The following is a 20,701-nucleotide window of genomic DNA, read 5'->3' on the forward strand; positions in this document are numbered from 1 at the left end:
CCCCCCCTTTAGTACCTAGGTTGTTTATACAGACTTGTCTGTGTGCATTGTCTTTGTGCTGATAGCAGGCAGGAATGCCATTTGGGATGCACAGTAAGATTGTTTTTAGTGTTTTGTTTCATCTGTCGCTGGGCCAGACACCACTTGTATGGTCTACTGGCATAAAAGACTGCAGGTGTACAGTGCGCAACACATGATTTGCAGCTCATTGTAAAATGAGCCTGATCGTCTTTAGTTTCCGATTCTACGCACTCAAAGGGAGCAAAGAACCGGAAAAACTGGTTCCTCTTACCTTTTGATATGGCGGAAGTAGAGTGAGGAAATGTGATGTACAGCTGTTTAACGTACAGTCCGCCATTTTCTCACCTTTGCTGCTTGCACTGAACATAGCAGACACAAGAGGGCGACACAGGACTCTTTACTGACGCTTCAACATGATCAAGGACGAGGATTTTCAGCCTGGGCTCGATGGCGTTCCGAAACTGGCCTCAGCATCAAGGGCCTGCTGCGACTTTATTTGCTCTGAGATTCGTTGGTTTTATTCTTCCTGGCATTTTTTTTTTTTTTTTTTTTTTAAATTCCTCCAAAAGTTACTGATAATAGAAATGGCACGTGCTCTTTAACCCTCATATTTTGTTTTTGTGAGACCTTAAACGCTGCCAACAGCTGGATAAAGATATGTAGTCTACAAAATTTCTAATGTATCTTTAAAATTGAAAAGCTGGTAGACAAAATTAAACAATTTAGCCTATTTCTGCACAGATAATGTAAACACTACAAAAGAAAGTCGTCGGTTTTTAATGCAAAACGCGTCCAAAGAGCCGTTCAATATTTTTAGAGCTTATGCGGCTTTACATCAGTCTTGCAAACACTGAAAATGTGGTATGCTGTAATTGCGAAACACTATTACTACTTCTTTATTTGCAGCCATACACGTTACATTCATAACTGACTTAACATAGATTCCATAGTCTGTCAAAAGAATATACCTCATAACGCTTTTATTTAAAGGAAGGGGTCGTTGCTTCAGTTCAAGTCCTCTTTCTTGCACACTGCCTGGAAAGCTGTAAGGACCTGCTGGTGTTGGACAACATAACTACAATGTGCTCAGTGATGGGCTTAAAAATAATATATATATTATTAAAGTACACAATGTAACAGAGAGAGGCCTGAGAGGAAAATATGAGGCGACACGGGCGAGCATCCTTTTGCTCTTTGGGATGAAAGTGCGGGGTCTGTGTAAAAGAACTGTGTGTACAAAGATAGAAGTAGCCTGCGAGGATCTGTGTGTGTTTGCGTGTGTGAGTGTCGAGAGGGAGGTCGACGGCACGTGTCGTGTCTGCGTGGAGGGTGCGTGGCAAACATGCTGCCTCGAGGGGATCTCCCGTGACCCTTATCTGCGCGTGTCTGGGGACGCCTTTTAGCCCCTCCTGGGATGCAAATGAGCGGCCATAAAACAGAGGCAGATACTGCTACAGAGACGGTGGTGGAGGAGAAGAAAGGGAAATGGGACCAATGGAGGAGGAGGAGGTGGTATAGAGGGGGGTCACCACTCACATCTCAGCGCGCGCATGAACCTAAATGCATGAAGGAGGTGGAGGCGAATATATATATATATTATATATATATATTTTTTTTAAACCCAATGTTTAAACCCAATGGCTGCGTGTGTTGGTGGAGGACTTCTTGTGTTTTTCCATGTGTAGAATTCGGCATATTGACTGAATTCACAAGAGGCACTTGAATTATTATCAGTTAAAGTCCCTTTCCTGACTTCTGTGATTCGGAAAAAAATTTAGCTGTTAATACAGCAGCACCACAAACAATCCAGTGGATCTGTCAGCTGATTAAAGAAATGGTCTGATGTAGGCCCGTGGCGGGTTATTTATTTCATATTTCAAACATTAGTCCCTGCAAATTTTTCACACAGGGGAAAAAAGATTATTAAATATTTTCTGTTGGGAAGTATTGTTTAGAGAGAGCTACTTGAATGTGTTGTGTCGGTGGGTTCATATTGCGCTACAAGGTCATGGATCTGCTTTATTTTCCCCTCATTATCATAAGGCATCCATCTCTTTCTTCCATTAGTGACGCTTCACCATGTCGCCAAACCGACCTCTATTTACATGACTAAATTAGATTTCGTGCATTTTGTTTCAGAAAGCCTGCCCATAGCTAAAAGTAAAAAATAGAAGCAGTCCTGAAAGAATAAGGCACTTAATATAACTAATATGTATATGGACTGATATTTTTCTAATAGAAAAGAATAATATATGCATACACTCTGTGTTCTTGGACCTCACTGGCTGCAATTTCAGTCACTTTATTATATTTTGCATCTAATTTTCAAAGTGGATTTTTTTAATCAGGAATTTTTCACTATGTATACCTATATATATAGATATAGATATCTATATATAGATATATATCTATATATATATATAGAGAGAGAGAGAGAGAGAGATATATAAAGAACAGTCAATTCATGTTTTTTACCACATGATGGGGGGGTTTACACTCAGTCACCTGCTCTCCATTGCCAGGGGTTCCACACCGTTAATATATTTAGTGGTACCCCCTCATTTTGCCCATAGTCTTCCAATCGTATTGAGAGTTTTACAAAAAATGCATAATGTGTAGACAGCCATAGGGGCCTGAAAACAGTTGATGACCTCTGTCTTAACATATGTGGCACACTTGCCCTGTGCACGCTCTAATTATGTGCAGATGACAGTCAATAATGAATTGTTCTTCACCAGCATGTCAGCATAACGCATTTAGGCCTACAACAGATGCAGATTATTCTCGGGAAAGAAAACAAAAAAAGTCTTTTGTGTTTTTAATCTTCAAGTCTCTTCAAAATGTTGTCTTTTGGGGATGTTTTTATCCAGTTTTCCTATACTGAACACACTGAATCAAATTTTGAATATAAACTTTAATAATCGAATAGTATAGATATATAAATAAGTAAAATTAAACAAAATCAATTTATAAAAATATATATATATAATTTTTTTTTTGCCTGTTCTGCTTCCATCATCCGAGATGTAGGTCAGCTCACATCTTTATTGCCTACAGCGATGTACAGCTTGAATCATCTGACACATCTCTGTGATTATAGGAGTAAAACCGAAGCTCGTCTTTTAAATTACTTTATTCGTTATGTTTTTTTATTTACTTCTTCTGAATTTTTCTCTTTTTTTTTTTGCTTTGAAAAGAAATACTAGATACTACAAATAGAAATGTTGTCCATGAAACGATGTCTTTATTGAGACTTTTTGCAGAACAAAAACACAAAGGTGTGACACAGAAACTGACAAACAAAACAAATATCATTCTAAATGAGCAAAAGTCATATAAAGTCAAGTGAAATCAAATTTTAAAAAGCCGTATTTTCAGACTATGAATAGCAACAGAAATCGGTTCAGTGGAAAAAGAATAAATCGGCATGCATGAGAATGGTGGAGGTGGTTGTTGTGTTTTATGATAGGCCTAAAAACAATAATTGTGTAGTAGCACATTATCCCCTTGTAGCATTTTCATCCTGTTTTTCATCTTTCTGTCAGATAGGGCAAGTGTACGCTCATGCGGAAATACACAGACCTTTGAAGTGGCTCTCTGTCACCACATGGCAAATCCCCCTAGTGTGATCCCTCTGTCCATTTGGCCAAAGGACCAACACTGGTAGGCTGCCTATGGCTCTGTCTGTCCTGACGTTATGGAAAACCAGTTTATTAGTATAGGCTTAGCCTGGCACCCAGTGATTGTGGTGTCCTTATTTCGCCTATTTTCCCTCAATGTCTAAAGAATATATGTTCTGTGGTTTGCATTAACTCATCTGTACACCTGTCTTAGGCCACTGTTTAGTAGCTCTGCCTAATGCCTACTTTCCTGATTCTCTTCCTAATCCCATAGGATGGTAACAAACACCCATCTGTGCAGTTACCAGTGCCACTTTCCTGTGTTGGATGGGCTTTACACTGTTTTCTCAGGTGAGCGAAGACTGTGGCTTCTCTCTTGGCATTCACCGCGTGCCTTAATTGTATTGAAATTAAATCAAGGTCCACTGTGAACACAAAGAGCCCAAACCGAAACTTCCAAAATGTTCCCAGCTACTTCGATGCCTCTAATCGCTTCACTTACCATGCTTGCACTACAGCAATTTTTAACATGCGCATTCTTTGCTAAACGCTGTCACTTTCTCAGTCTTCAATGGGCGTTTTGTTTTGGATTTCGCCACTCCGTCCCTGTTTGACTTTGTCATTCCTCTCTCCTCACCTGTGATTCCTTGTCCCTGAAGCCTCAGGGGCTGCTATGCGGTCCTTCTACACGACAAAGTACATTGCATGCTAATCCCACACTAACATGCACTCTCCCTTTGCAACGAAAACACATTTTCAATATAAACAATACAGAAAAAAGCATACACAATACAAGCCAGTGACATTGTGATTCTTCTAATGGAACAGCTCACAGTATGTAAATGCATGCATGCAGTTCTAGCTGTGCAAAAGAGAGGGTTTCCAGCAGAAAAAAGATGAAAAAAAAATACATTTTGTGATCATCAAAATAGAATTCACACCATTAAGACATGTGTACACATTTTGTATACACATACTAAAGCATATCATAAAAACACCACAGAGAGAGGAAAGCACAGAGAAACAGGGAGGGAGATAGAGCAGGCGAGCAAAGCTACCTTTGTTGCACCATAAAGAGAGCAGCAGCCCAGCTACCTGATTGCTACCATTCCTGCAGACCATCTTCCCCTCAGAGCAAAACAAAGGACGACGACTAGATATTTATGAGAACACGTTACGATGCACAGCTACGCCTTATCCTCGCCATAGCACTGCCTCCACTGTTCCTGGTTAAGAGCTTGGTACGGTTTAACCAGATCAAGCAGTTCTTCATTACAGTTGGTAAAGCTGTGTCGTTATCTCCCCCTTACCCTCCCTCCCTCCCACTCTCCATCTCTTCTCTACTGTTCTCTCTCTCTCTCTCTCTGTGCTGCTCTGCGCATGCAACTATAGCTATGTACAGACTGGAAAACAGGATCTAAATAACAACACTCTCCATCCTGTAATTAAAAACTATGTATGTATAAGTAAATAAGTAACTAAAAAAAGTGAATATTAATGTTTGGCCCAAAGCAAAAGCGCAAGAGGAAAAATTAAGCTTGTTTGCCATTACGCAAGACTCTCCTGAAAAACTGATAGCGTTACAGCTAAAATCGCTCTTTTTACAACTCTTGATCACTGCCCTCAGGTCCTTTCTATTTTTAATACAGTTTTTGTTTTTTTGTTTTTCAGATCAAATATATCCTTCCTCACTAAAGACGTAGCAAAAAAAAAAAATTGCAAAGAAGGTGCAGTGTATTTCCTCCTTCGGGTCCTTGGTCCTGATTCTGTGATTGTTGTCGCTGTAGTTGTAGCTGTGCCTGCGCAGCTCCATCCTGTGAAGGTCCTTGTGGGTTGGGAAGAGCAGGGGAGCAGTCACACAGGGGGATGGTGGGATGGCGGACAAGGGGCTGAAGGGACGGGAGGCAGGCAGGCAGGTGTCACGCATGCAGTCAGGGGAAAGAGGAGAGGGTAGCAGGAAAAACAAAAAAAACAAAACTAAATTCTACCCAGTCACCACAAAATAGAAAAATCCATTCGGATCTGCTCAAGACAAAACCAAAAAGGAAGACAAAAAAGCCCAAGATGTAAAATATACATATATAAGCCAGGCAGGTATATATGTATAAGGATCCAAGGGAGAAGGAGGAGAAGGAGAGAGATAATGGATGGACGGACGAGGAGGAACAGGCAACTGGCTCACACACAGACACACTGCGCCGAGGCGAAGGCACGGGCTTCAATTTATGCTTTCTGGTCGACACCACCCCCCACCTAACACACACGCACGCAAACACACATGCAGACAGATACACGCGCACACACGCACATAGAGTGTCCCGCCCCTATCTGCCCCTGTCCCTGTCCTGTCCCGTACTGGATGCGTGGCCCAGCTGATCAGTGCAGAGGGATTAGCCAACAGGGCCAGCTGGCAGGGATTACACAGGCAAAGTGGGGGAGGTGTGTGTGTGTGTGTGTGCGTTAAGGGGGGGTGGGGGGTGATGGGAATGGGAGGGGGCATGAAGGGCGAGGAGGGTATGCCTACTGGGGGAGGGGGGATGGGAGGCCTTGTCTTGTCCTGGTAACACACAGGCGTACACACAACCACACACACACAGATGTGCAGGGAGACACACAAACTTGACCAGATAGTCGGCGCATAGATGTTTCATGCAGATGCGCATCCACGGCATGCACCAGTGCCTGGACACAACATAAAAAGCTTGCAAATATGATTTGAAGGAATGCATGAGCTGCAGTAACTGCAGGGGTAACGCAGCGAGTAAGCCGTGCAGCGCAGCCTCTTTCCCGACAAAACAGGGCAACACACAGTGTTGATAAATGTATGTAAATGTGCAGGAGGCTCCGGGGAACGGATGGCAGAGGGGGGCAGAGAGAGGGAGGGAACCCCACGGGAGAGTGGGGCCAGGCTGACAATGCAAGGCTTTGACCCTTGACCCTTCTCCGCTCCTTCATCCGTAGCCATCAGCTGATCCAGAGAAATGGACAGCCACAGTAATACCCCCCCCCCCCCCCCCCCTCTCCCTCCGCTATCGGCCTCGCAAACACATGAACACATGCACACGGGGCGCTCGTCTGCTAACAACACTAAATCCACCCAGACCCATCTCACCTCTCTCTTTTTTTTTATTACCACTCCTTTTCCATCTCTCGCTCCCTCCATCCCTCCCTCCATTTCTCTTTGCCGTCTCATGCCTCACTTCACCACTTAGCTCAATCCAATATCCCCGCTCCTAACCTTTCTGATTATTTTGAAATGTGTCGACATCTACAACTTTCACATCTCTGCAGGAAGAGATTCAGCCTGCATGAGAATATTTTTCTCATACGTTCATGTTTTGATTTGTCCCTGTGTTATACTTAAAAAAAAATCCTAATTCAACCATTTTTAGACTTATTTTCAGCTATGTCACAACACAGTGACACATACTGTAGTTAAATTTTATATTTGTAGGATGAAACAATTTTTGCTTTTATAAATCAATCTTTTTTTGGAAAGTGTGGTAACTGTTTTACAGTAATAAACACTGAACAGCACGTAGTGTAAATTACATGTGCGGCTCAAACGATTAGAAATCATATAAGCAGCATCAGATTCTAATCTTTTACCTCCTGTATGTTCAGCTATCTATAATGATGCAGTTTAAAATAATCCTGGAAGCATGAATCATATGGTTTGGCCACTGCTGTCAGTGTGATTTTTGTCAGGCATTACCAAAATCACGCAGGCTAAACTACCCGCAAGTCTCCACAGTAGCAATTTGACACACATTTACTTCACACCCCTTTGATCTTCATTTCTGCAAAAGCGTCAAATATCTGCTTTAAATATCGCACAGAATTACATACCTTGATGGAGTGAAATGGTGTAGAATTTGATATATTATTTTTGCACAGAAAATATGATCTGTCTCGAGCCCGTCACTAAATCTGCCCAAACTGCCACATATACGGGGATAATTCGGGGATATTTTCAGTTAGCGTTAGCTGCGTCGAGTGTTATTTTGTGAAAAGCTAAAAGTCAAAAGTTATTCAGACTGTCAACAGCAGTTTGAGCTACAGTTTGTTAGACAGAGACACACATCAATCCAAACACACTCTTACACAGACGGGTACAAACACTACGCAGAGGTACACACTCACACACACAGTATGATTTATGAAAAATCAAAGAGACATTGTGTGAGGCCTTACAGGCAAAAAAGAAAAGAAAGAACTGTGCCACTGTTTTATAATAAATATATAGAATTAGACTTGGTTGACAATAACACCGCAGCAGAGCTCAATAGCTTGGCCACAAATGGAGGACAGCTTGGCCTTCTGTTTATGAGGCATGGGGAGATGGATTTTATGAGGTAACATAAGTTAAGGTTTACCTCAGAGGCATTTAGAAAAAAATTGTTTTATGTTTTTGTGGAATACACTTTTGTCAAAGATATATATACTTTTTTGTCTATGAACTGACAAAAGCTTGAACTTAATATTTATGCTCATCAATTACATGCCATACTTTTCATGCATGTTGCAAATTTTATTTGTTTGTATCAGGTGTGTTGAGGATTGTGCACTTTCGCATGGCATTGGGAAAAAAAAAAGATTTGCAACTGCATTTTAATGTCCTTACAACCCCGTCCTCCATTTTAAAGGCTTGTACACGTGAGGATGAGAGCGGGTGAACAGGCATGCAACCTTACAAGCGCACAGCTCGGAGGATCATAGAGAGGCTAGCAAAGACTTTTTTTTGTCTTATCATACAGAAAAAATAAAAGGAGAAATAGACGAGCGATTATACAAAGAGACAAGCTGTCAGAGACAGACAGGCAGGAAGACAGAGAGACAGGCAAATAGACAGTGCTCGTCCCTACTTTGGTAATCTGATGGAGAGATTAGCAAGCAGGCAGCATTTGGGTCGGATTATCGAGTCATTAGAAAAGACTGATGCTCCAGAGCCTCTCTCATGTGTTAATGTGGCTTTACAGGTCCTCCCGGCAGTCTGTGCAGATTGTCTTGTATTGAGAGTATATATAGTAGATAGTCCTTCAATATGCAAATTCATAAATCTCACGCACCAGTTTCTGTATGTATGTATGTATTATTTACATCCCACCGGGATTATAATAGTCTTTATGAGTGATGTTCTAATTATTCAGAATATTTTAATTATCTTTTAAGAATGGCTCATAGTCAGAATTACACACGTTTTCTTTTTATTTGTATCTATTTTGTAAAGGTTGTAAAGGTAGCTCGTGCAATGCTTTAAATGTGTTTTAAAGCATGGTTGTGTTGGTACAAGAAAACAATATAAATCAAATTTCAAAATTGGAAATCTTTAGTTTTTTTATAATCTATATATTTTGAAATTTATCACCTGTAATTAGACTGTATTTATGTTAAAGTACCACAACATAGTTTCTTTTTTTTTTAATTGAAAACTTTATTTTTTAACTACACTGAGGCGTTAGTAAAAAGTCACTGAGAAAATGCATCTTCACTGTCCTTAAGTGTACTGCTAGGTAAGCTGTAGCATTTAGCACCATGTAGGTCAGTGGGGAAAATGGTGCTATATGGCCTTCTTGCACTTGCAAATCATATAGATGTGACGTTCAGTGATGATGGGATTTAAACAGGCTCAGGAAGGAGCCAGAGAGCTTATGAGTGTGTGGGTGTCTTTGCAAGGGAATACATGTATTTACAGTAGGTTATATGGATTTGGGGTATTTGCTCTCTAAATATCGGTGGTGACACACACAGCTCAGTTGTATGTGTATGTGTTTTGTTGTGTCAGGGGTCGGGGCAGCTGGGCTGTTCATTGACAGCTGATCAATGCTGCTGACGCTCTCTGTGTCAGTTGCGCTGATATGGTCGAGTGACTACAATATCAGTTTCAGTTTCACTAGAGTAGGCAATACAGCTGCTGATGAGTGTGTGTGTTTGGGTAATATTAGCTAGCCTTTTTTTAAAAAGAAAGAAAAAAGGAAAATTCCTCTCTGTGCAGACTCCTCATTTAGCTTGTGACCACTTCGCTACTTCACTTCCAGGTCGATCATACGCGCGTTCAGCCACTATCAAACAAACACACACGCATGCACGTGCAAACTCACACTATCTGATCTGCGTGTTCCCAAAAACCTTCCCTTTTGCTGCTGCCTCTGCATACAGCATGCCCCAGTTCCCCACCCCCATCCCTTTTTGTCAAATAAATTGCTATGTGACCTACTTCCCATTTTGCACCATTTCTCTCATGTTGAGATATTATTGTTTGAATGCGAGTGATTTGCTTTGGGGCATACAGTTTCAAAGAAATCGCAGTGTACAGTAAATCTTATGGGACAATCCATACTGTAAACTGTAATGAATATATATTTTAAAAAATATGAAAAAGTTAACATCACCATTGATTTTTTTTTTTTTCATGAATTGCAGTTTGGTGTTGTTGCAGTGTTGCACGTTCTTTTAATGTATAGGCAAGCTTTTTTTTTTAAGGCTTTTGTTATTAAAATTGCTCTAGTATGATTTGTAATTAAAATACATGGTTCACATATTTCCCGATTAACACATACAATAATACTCATAGCCCTCATAATAGCAGGATGTCTTTGTGGTTGTCATAGACTAAAGAAATAAGGTAAATCAATTTTGCAGCCTAGTCAAGCAGAAAGCACAGTGGCAATTTCCAGTAATAACCATGGCTAATTCATTGGACCTCATTGCATTTATAAACCAGTTATGTCTGCAATAGTTGGCATCCAGTGTTTTCTTTGGAGTTGAGGTGGATTTATCAAATCACTTCACGATAAACGGGCTTTTGTAGCAAAGGGTTGAAAATCCAGAAAATTACAGATAGGCAGGTTAAACAGCAGCTGAGCTTTACTGACTTATTGTGTTTCGTTATTTTGCTTTAATTCAATTTTAATATATAATACTTCAAAAATAGCCTTTCATAATTTGTTTCAATTAAATCTTCTTTATAAATTGTACTCATTAACTCATTTATTCATATATCTTATATTTCTTGTTCATCGTTTTGAGCCTTACATTTAAATAGCTGTCTTCGTGAGAGTGTGTGTGTCCATTATTGTGACTTTCCATGTGTGTATATTTGTATATGTGTACCTTTTCCTGCATCTCAGTGTATCAGATCAAGGCTCCCTTGTGCCTTTGCCCAGCCATGAAGAGATGGCACCGGAGACCACACTGACCCTGATTTATTGGGATCAGAATCCACATGACAGCAATTAATTTACATCCATTAACCACATCGCTCGCTCGCTCTTTCTTTCGTGCTCTCTGTGGACGTTTGGCACTCTCGCACAATCGGTTTGAACATTTTTTCGCTTCTTCCACTTGCTCTAAGACTTTCTCCCATCTCAGCATGTTCTCTCCGCTTTAATCAGTCACTCTCACGCTACCGGTAGCTCCCACATTTCCCTCTTAGTGTACCGGGATTTCATATTCCTAATCCATTTAGCAGACCTTTAGCATCACTTTTGACCTAGGTCTCTACATAAACGATAATGCCATCAAGTTCATAGTATTTGTCTGTGAGTTTGTGCTAATATAGTGTGTATGAGGGAGATAGGGAGGGAGGGAGTGTGTTACTGCCTCCCGAAGAGCTGAGGAATCTCCTGTTTAATTGTATAAATAATCCCTGTAAATAATCATTATGTTACATATACTCACTCTTTTTAATAAATGAACACACATTGTGTAATCAGAAGGAATTAAACAGTGCTCAGTAAATTGTCTGATTATGATTAAACAAGGAATTTAACATTAACATTATAAGCTCAGCACCTTATGTTCATTTGAGTGCATCCTTCATGCTGTTTTATCGTTAAAGCATCCAAGTTGTGCAGTTTATATGCTCAAGGGTGTTCCTCTCTTCCCCTTACATTAAGTCTCTTTATTGCTGTCCTACATCTGTCGCTGCTACCCTACCTCTTACTCGTCTTTTCTACCAGTATCTGTCTTCCAAATGCTTTTTGCTGGCCTTTCAACTCAAGACAGGAGACTTTGCTTGAGGGAGAATTTGCCATTTATTTTTGGAGACAAAAAAAAAAGGAAAGGGGCTTTAGTGCTTTGTATCTTTTCCCCTTTTTGTCTTCTTTTTCTACGCATCTTTGCTCTCAGCACCATTGTGGTGCCTCTTCATCCAACTCAGGCCTCCATGCCTTCACTTTGTCCTTGGGGTGAGAGGAACAGAAGAGCGTGGCTGGCTAAATGTGTGCGTGATTGGGACAGTACAGCAGAAGATGAATTCTCTACTGTCTCATTTATTTCCTTACCCTATATTGACAAGCACTCACGTGCAAACACATAGCAAGTCTTTTTAAAATAAGGCTGCTTCCTATGTATAGTCATGTATTACCGCATGCTCATATACACATACCCAAGCAAGCGTTTCGTTTTAGCATAGTGCGTGTGCAAAACTTGACACTTCTTGCCTAATTCAAAATTTATTCTGAAGGGAGAGACAATGAAAAAAAAAATCCTTTTCTTGCATCTCTTAACCAGCATAGCTCGGGGACAGGTTCTACCAGTATCTGTTTAAGGATTGGCTCAGGATGTGGTGCGGGAGGAAAAGTTGCAGTTGGCAGCAGGCAGAAAGACACTGCAAAGGGAGCGGGGGTTCACAATAAAGGATTTTAAACCAAAGCCTCTTTGGTAAAGAGGAGGGAGGAAGGGAGGGAGGAAAGAATGGGGCTATGGGGGTGGTGGATAGAGACAGGATGACACCAGGTCCAGATTAACCCTAATCTCAGGCCTGGTGCTTTAGGTGAGGCTGAGCGACTGAAGGAAGCTATCCCATGCCAGGTGGTCATGAGGAGGTTAAAACTGGGAGAGGGTGGGGGGCACTGGGAGTATGAGGATGGGACTGGGTGTTGCTAGGGAAGGCGGGGAGAAAAGAGAGTGAGGGGGAAGCGACTGAAATGTAGGTATTTTGATATCTGCTTATCCTGGGCTTTTTTTTTCTTTTTCTTTTTTTAACCGATAAAACTAAAACCAAAAGTCCAAAATGACTGACCGTAAACAGAAACTGAGAAGATGTTATGGATTGAAGTGGGGGTTACAGAGCTAACAGAACAGCAGGGACTGTGGTGGTGGCTGCAGGGTGATTGGGTGGTTGGTGCATGGTGACAGTGGCACATGCCCTAGTGCATGGGATTAGAGGGACAGCCAGTAATCTGCTGTTTAGGCTGTATGTAGGGCAAGAGTAGCTTAGCCCAGCCACTCTTAGCATGGGTGAAGCACCGGTGTGAGAGGGAGAGGAAGTGGGCTGGTGTTACATAGCTACACTCAAATCACCCCTGGCTTTCTCTGTGCTTATCTCCCCCCCTTCCCACTTTATCCTTATATTTCTACACAGAGTTGGCTGATCAACTTTTTCATGACATCAATTTAAGGAGAAAATCTTTCTAATTTTTTTTTTTTTTTTTTTTTGGGGGGGGGGGGGGGGGTGTCATTCACTCATTTGCTTAGGCAAGTATGAGTACATCACAACACATTTCCATTTAACCCCTAATTATTAAAAACAAAACAAAGAAACAATGGAATAGTTACTCAAATGATCTTTTTTGTAAATCTTATAAAATGTTACAATTCCTATTACAATATTGTAATGTTAAATTGTCTATTTGGGAGGAAAATTGCTCTATAAAAATGTTTCTAAAAAAGGTTCTGCAAAAAAAAGGGACTTAAGTATGAATATGTGTGAGCCCGTGTTGTAGCCCTTCTGCCCCCAACCACAACAGTGGAAAAGCCCTTAATAAATACATTACATTTTACTGAGGGGAGAAAAAAAAATAAAGGTATAAATATAGAAAAATCTGATGGGTGCAGGTGCAAAAAAAATAAGTGCTCCCACTTACCATCACTTGAGAAGGATCTATTAAATATAAAATCTAGGCCTTAACAACCCCTTTAATACTCCATAACGTATTTAGTTGCAGTAGTGCTCCAGATTTACAACATAAGTATGTCTTAGACTACAAATGTTTTATAGTGAAGTAAAAATCAGTGGGCAAAATAAATCTAATTATTTGAACCACTGACAAAACAAATGCAAAACTCTCAATAAAATGATATGCTAGATGACTCTAAAGAGAGAGTACAAATTGGCCGACTATATCTGCAGAAGCACGGCCACATCCTGACCGAGTTTACAGTATAGTGACTGTCAAATGAGAGGGAGAGAAAAATGCAACAAAAAAACGAGTGCATACAGTTTGTAATCACTGTTGAACAGGGACAGTTTAGACAGAGATGCACTTTCTCCTTCACTGTGGAAAGTTCTCATTGTTCTCGTTGTTTTCTGAGCTGACAGAACACACTCCACAGAAATTCCCTTTTATCTGTCAAGACTGAGAACATTTATGAATAAGAAAGCAATATTTTATTATTCATTGGCAATACCTCTTGGCTTCTGCATTTTCTGTTGCTCTGAAACACTGAAATTATTATAAAATCAAAATAAAAGTATTTTTGGTACTTGGATGTTGTGTGAGTGAGTTTTTAAGCAAAATTCAGGTAATTGGTGGGGCTGAACTATTCAATCGTTCAAGCTTCAAAGACTATGAATATTTTTCTTTTTTGGTCTTCTGTACACAGAAGTAATCCGAGTATCTTGGAGCTTTTTGTTTGTTTTTGTGTTTTTTGCTTGCACAAAATCAGATACTTGACAGCATCACAGTGATGAACATTTGTCACTTTCTTAAGACATTTTAACAAAATTTGCAATAGTTTAAAAATTAATGAGGAATAAAATTAAGTGATGGTTGCAATTATTACCTGCACAGTCAACATTAATAACAGACTTTTTATAATCCATGCACTTTTTGATGAATGACGAAGCATTCTGCAAACACAACGTCCAGATAAACAGAAACAACTTTTTGAGCTATTTTTATAATTTAGGTTACTGCCTTTGCCCTTGTGTCAGTGAAGTTCATTGAAATCAAAGAAAAGAAGAGAGCAATGAGTTTATACAGTCATGGTAAAAGGAAACGTCACCCCCTTTTTATTCTATTATTTTACATATCAGGCATGAAAAATAACTTGGTCTAAATTAAATGCACTTAAATAACTGATCAACAGCAAGCGTGAGCACCTCGCTAAGAGCAGACGTTTTGGCAGTTTGCTCCCTGAGCCATTTCTATGTGTTAAAACAATGCCAAGGAGGAAAAACATGTGCAGTGATCTTAAGTAATCATTGTTGCCCATCAATCTGGGAACGTCATTTCCAAACAATTTAAAGTCCATCATTCCAATCTTCCTAGCAAATTTAACCCAAGGTCACGCTGTGAAATGCCAAAAATAAAAGGAAAACACCTCCTCTCTCTTTTTCCAACACAGCATATCAGCACAAATGCCTCATCCCAACTGTCAAGCACAGTGGTGGAGGGGTTATCATTTGGGTTTATTTGGTACCCACAGGAGAAGATCGCTTTGCAGTCAGTGAGTTTGACGAGTCCATGTGACTTTTGAATACATGAAAAACATGTGAGGCCATCTGTCGAACAGCTAAAGCTTGGCTGAAATCGGGTCATGGAACAAGGCAAGGATCCCAAGCACATCAGTAACTCTACAATGTAATGGCTGAAAATAAGAGAATCAAGGTGTTTCGATAGTGCAGGGAAAGTCCAGACCTCAACTTGTCTCACGTGCTGTGGCAGGACTTAAGTTTCACTGAACTTATAATATTGTAAAGAAAATTCTTATTAAGCTTGCAAATCATGGGTGTACTTTTCACATAGTTTCTGTATTTTGGCTTATTTTTACTAAATAAATAGTGACACTGTGCAATAGTTTGTAGTTTATTTGAGATTGTATTTGCCTTATTTTAAGGCCTGTTAAAGACTACATTATTATTAGTAGTAGTAGTATTATTATATCCTGATGCACAAAACCTTGCTTTCTTTTTACCAAAACTGTACTATTAAATCTAATATAACATGGACAAATGTTATATTATCATCCATAGTAGCTGTCCATTATAGTGTATATTTACTTTCCTGTTGAAACAAGTGAAGAAAGGTACTGCCATGGCTCAGCCTTTCATGTCATTCAAACAGGCCCCCATCTCTTCTCCCTATTTTCCAATGAGCCAAGTGGTTTATGTCAAGTGAAGTCAAGCATGGGCCAGCATATGAATCAAAATTTGTCAAGTTCGTTTTTTCCCACTCTGCTGTATGAATTGATACAGCCTTACTTTTTAATATGAATCCCCGGAGAGCGCCATGTTGCTTTTAACTGACTGTAGGTTCAGCAGAGCAATCAAACCCTTTGTTTTTTCACACCATCCCACAATCCCACCTGCTTCGACGATACGATAGAGGGCCCTTTGAAAAGAACGAGGCGGCATGATTTATTATTCTAATTAGGTGAAGTGAGACTTTTGCAAAGCCACAATTACACTAAATCGCCAAAACAGTTTTCTGGTTGGCTGGCTCCTGTTCTGTTTAGATGTTAATCAGAGGCAGCTATTGAGTTGAGGTGCAAACTGCTTGTGAGTCACACTATTGCTTGGTAATATCTTCAACAAACACACAAACAATCAGATGTTTGGAGTCCTTTACTAAATTGCAAATAGGCTTTTTGTCTTATTAAATAAAATTGTGTAAACCAGGTATGCAAGCCTGCTTCCCAACCATGTCGCCATCTAACAGAAGGCTTAACATGCAATGATACCGAGTACTGCAGTGTTTAATTCCAGGTCATTTCATAATTTCTTTGATACTCACTCACATCTGCACATCTCTTTGCTCTCACTCACTGACAATCAAGCAGCTGCAAGCTGGCATGCTCACTAAATCCTCTGCTACTACACACGAGTCACACGCCAGACATATGCAGTCGCTCTCCGCATGCATATATGAGCACGACCTGCACTAGTGCCCATTACGGAGCACGAACACACTCATGCGCACAGGCCCTCATACATGTTTACGTGGATGTAAGCACTCAGGCACAAGCAAATCCAAGTGCAGGCACAACTGAGTACTGCACTCATGGAAAAAAAAACACTATGCATATTATTAGAAATTAATGTGTTGGCAGAATGAACATATATACTTTTACAGACTCAGACTGACACGCAGGAGGAAATTAACCCACAACACAGAGTCCTTTTAGATCCAATCCATTCCTGTGGTTCTCATCTTCCACCCCTTCTCCCCTTTCCACTTCCTACATTCCCTACAACACCCTGAAAACACCCCAATCATCCTGCATCAACAGGCATGTGAACCTTGTGCTTGGTTCATCTCCTTCTATCGCTCTCTTTCTCCCTCACTCCCTCTCTCCGCTGCCTCCTCTATTTTCATCCGTGTGCTTCCACTCTCCTAGCTTTCGGGTAATTACCTGGCATTTGCATTGCAAAGTCCCCAATGCCGCCCTCAGCTCCTCCGCAGGTGATTGAGCTTCATTTCCCCAGCAGATAAGAGAGAGAAAGAGGAAGAGGGAGAGGAAAAGAGGATTGCGGCAGGGTGTGATGTTATTCTGGATTGCAGGATATAGGAACAATGCCCCAAATTCTTTGTTATTCTCATTGTCTGGTTCAGAGCGCACACAAAAAATTTTTTTTAAGTTTCCGCACATAAATAATCACAGTCATTACTATCGCATCACCTGGTCTGGCTGTATTTGCAGTAAAACTCTGCTTTTTGACTGTTGCAGACTTGTAACTCTGAGTGACTTTTTTTAGACTAATAGTTTAAATAGTTTTGTGCCTTTGCCTTTTTCTGTGGGTTATAATTGCAAATCACACATCATATTAGTGCCAGTTAAAGACAGTGAAGGACACAATGATTGTTGTTGACTCCTGGGTGAACTTTCTCCCAAAGTAGGAGTTTTATCTGCCCAACAGTCCTAAACTAAAGATTTAGGACTTTTTGTTTAACAGACAAAACCAACAGATTCTAGAGTAGAAATTCTGGCACAATTAATTAGTTGTCCTTAGTTATCCATCAGCTGACCAATACTTTAAACTTTTCTTTACCTCTTAGTCTCTGTCTCTTTTGTCTGTTTCACAAAACTGAAATTATGTTCAGCTTTCAATCCAAGGCATCAGCTTTCATTGCTAATGAGATGTCAGATGATTGATAAGTATGCCTTTCTTGAAGACTTCAGACTGGAATTTGCGCCTTTTTAGTCATCGAATCATCATGAATGATGTCTCCAGACATAATATACGTGCACTAGTTGGGATTTTACATTCCCTCATCCAAGCATTTGTAAGTACACATTCTTCATTCTACATATTCTTCCATATGATTTTTCTAAAGAAAAATATAGGTGTCAGGTTTATAAGGCGGAAATAACCAAGAAGACCTGTGTTGTCCTCGGGATTCCCATATACTTGTTTGCCATTCACCTAGGGGTCATTTTTGCCCCGAGGACAACACAAGGGTTTAAAGGGCATGACTTTTTCGATATTTTAGGATCGTTTATGTGGTCAGAGTTGTGTCCACGAAAACGTGGCCCATCTTCGTTTGCATTTCATTTATCCTGCAGGGCTTAGAGCCATTTTGTTAGATATTAACTGCGAGCTCTTAATGCTGTTTCTCATCAACGTTAACCACAAACGAGCATTACTTTATATAAAATACCACAAAGGGGAAATAACCTTCCATACATCTATATTCCAACCCGCTCCACCAGTAGCACCTCCTACAGAATGAGCGCTGATTACTGGCGAGTGCTCATTTACATGCTGGACGCCGTGGATATTTATTTAAATTTAATTTCTTTCCCGCACACGGTGCTGTGCAGGCTTTTGTGCCAAAGTCATATTAACCCCTTGACTAGTTAATATGCAGTGCACGGCGTTGCCCACGCGCGATGAATATTCATATTGATGGCGTTTTCGACGACGTCTCTCCATCCCTTTCTCCCTCCCCTTTATCCCGCTATGTAACGGAACTACGTGGCGCTATGGAGGCATGCCGGAAGACTCGGGCAACCTCACATTTACGCCCTCAAACACAAACACAGATCGTGTGGCTCCTCGTAGTTTACGTGTGCTTCGCTGTCGCTGAAACAATGAGCGATAAAACATTTGATAAAACTCAGATGCCGAGCAGAGAGGCCGCGCTGAAAGGAAGGAAGGAGAAAATGGTCGTGGCAGGTAAATATCGCACGGTGGTGAGTTTGTACCAAGATAACAGTTGGCACGGGGGTGACACCTGGTGCTCCAGGTTACCTGTGGCACACGCACACGAGTGACATCAGAACAGCTCGTGTGAAAAATAGTGACAGAAAACAGCGTCGTTGTTAAGAAATTTTAAGTTCAGAGCAAGCAAAGTAAGATGTGCAGTTGGTACTGCTTTATAAACTAATTATTAAGTGTATAGATAGTTGAAGTACACAAGTAAGTAGCTGAAGTATACAAGGATTAAGGTGACAGCTTCCAAACAGTCGAAGCCTCTGCTCCATCTGCAGAATACCTACCAGCTGAGAAACTTGTTCTGCTGTTATTTTCCACTCTTGGTAGGAGGTGCTGATGCCCTGCATGACCACAGGTTTGAACTCGTTCCATTCTGCAGAAAAATAGGGGCAGCACAAATGAAAACAGTATTTTTCAGATTATAGTTATCAAGGAAAACCCAGGTTTCAAGTGGGTGTTAGGTTTCGTTATTTAATTTTTATTTCTTTTTTCACTTGTAAGTCCTTGACTTCATCTTGGCACAACGTAGGTGTTGGACGTTTTGTTCAGGGATCAATCCAGCCATATTAAAGGTTGAGACATATCACAACAGACACACTGGTTTGTGTTAACTGAAGTTATATCCCTGCGCACTGCAGTGTGTGCAACTGATGGTAAGGGCTTGTGACTGTTTATCCCGGACATTATGGCTGTCTTATGACAGAAATTGAAAATATGATCAGATCCAGAATCACGTGAAAGTCTGTCTTGGTGGATTTTCAACAAGTAAATCTTCCTCCACTTTTGTAACTGACCAGACCTGTTGTGTTGTCAAAACTCTGCAGCACAGTGAAAAATAGAAAGGCTTTCAAAGTCAGGCAAAAGGAAGAGTAAATATATATATATATATATATTTACTCTTCTTCTTCTTTGCATGCAACTTATTAATTTTGTGAAGCTATTAGTTACTGTTTGATGAACACTTACTTACAGAAATGAATGCCAACACATTGCAATAACCCCAAGGTGACACTGAACATAGTTTAGCAAACCGTGCTGGTAAACAACAATGGTAAATGTAACATACACGCAATGGTCATTTGCTTTAAGATAACCTACTATACACACACACACACACACACACACACACACACACACACACACACACACACACACACACACACACACACACACACATATATATATATATATCATTTGTAATGTTTTGAGTGTTAAGAAAGTATTTTACAGACGCTATATAGATGTTGATAATGGTGGCAGTTTATATAGCAAGAGTTAGGCACCAGACATACATACACTACGATCATTATAGTAAGAGAAGATTATCAGATTTCGGGTTGATTGGTAGTCAAGAAAATTACTTAGGTTCAGGAAAAGCTCGGGGTTTGAATTAAACCACTTTCACAATGTTAACCACGTCTTAAAAAGCCTTCAGAAACCCCTGAAAGCGTACTTCTCCTGAAACTATATTTTTAGCTCATCCTGCCTGTGAACTTATTCCATGGCGGGGCATTTACAGTTCGTCCGTCCATCTACAATTCCTCAAGAATCGCTACTCCTCCTACAGTATTGGTCAGAACTTAATCAAACTTGCACACGTTTATCACCTAATGGGTCCTCACCTAAATTGTGCTCAAGGTGAAGGTCATACTTGTCGTTTTACGGGCAATAACATGAATTGCGATGGATTGTGAGCCGGATGAGTTACAGTGTCATTGACGTTCTGGCTCCAGTCTTTTCTCCACCTGAGCTGTAAAACTCAGCACAGCATCCTGAACAGTCAGTTTTTCAGTGACGGTTTTGGAGCAGCATTAATTACGGTGGCGTAAGAACAACACCAACACATTGATTCATTCTCCATTTGGGTTTTTCCCATGGAAGCTCTAGTATACTACAA

General features: G+C 40.4%; 1 protein-coding gene across 2 annotated transcripts in view; it reads left to right on the forward strand.

The window, feature by feature from the left end:
- Positions 1 to 18,537: 18,537 nt before the first annotated feature.
- The window catches only part of msrab (methionine sulfoxide reductase Ab), a 48,311-nt gene continuing 46,147 nt past the window's right edge, over positions 18,538 to 20,701 (forward strand). The window contains exon 1 of one of the 2 annotated variants that reach the window (XR_190918.2): positions 18,538 to 18,765. Coding sequence is in view for 1 of the 2 variants with exons in the window: in XM_004540422.2 (XP_004540479.2) it covers positions 18,573 to 18,765 (193 nt within the window). In the remaining variant the exon portion in view is untranslated. The remainder of the gene's footprint in view (positions 18,766 to 20,701) is intronic. The other variant, XM_004540422.2, reaches the window with a different exon arrangement.

This window comes from Maylandia zebra, linkage group LG19 (genome assembly GCF_041146795.1).
Source record: "Maylandia zebra isolate NMK-2024a linkage group LG19, Mzebra_GT3a, whole genome shotgun sequence".
Classification (NCBI taxonomy): domain Eukaryota; kingdom Metazoa; phylum Chordata; class Actinopteri; order Cichliformes; family Cichlidae; genus Maylandia; species Maylandia zebra.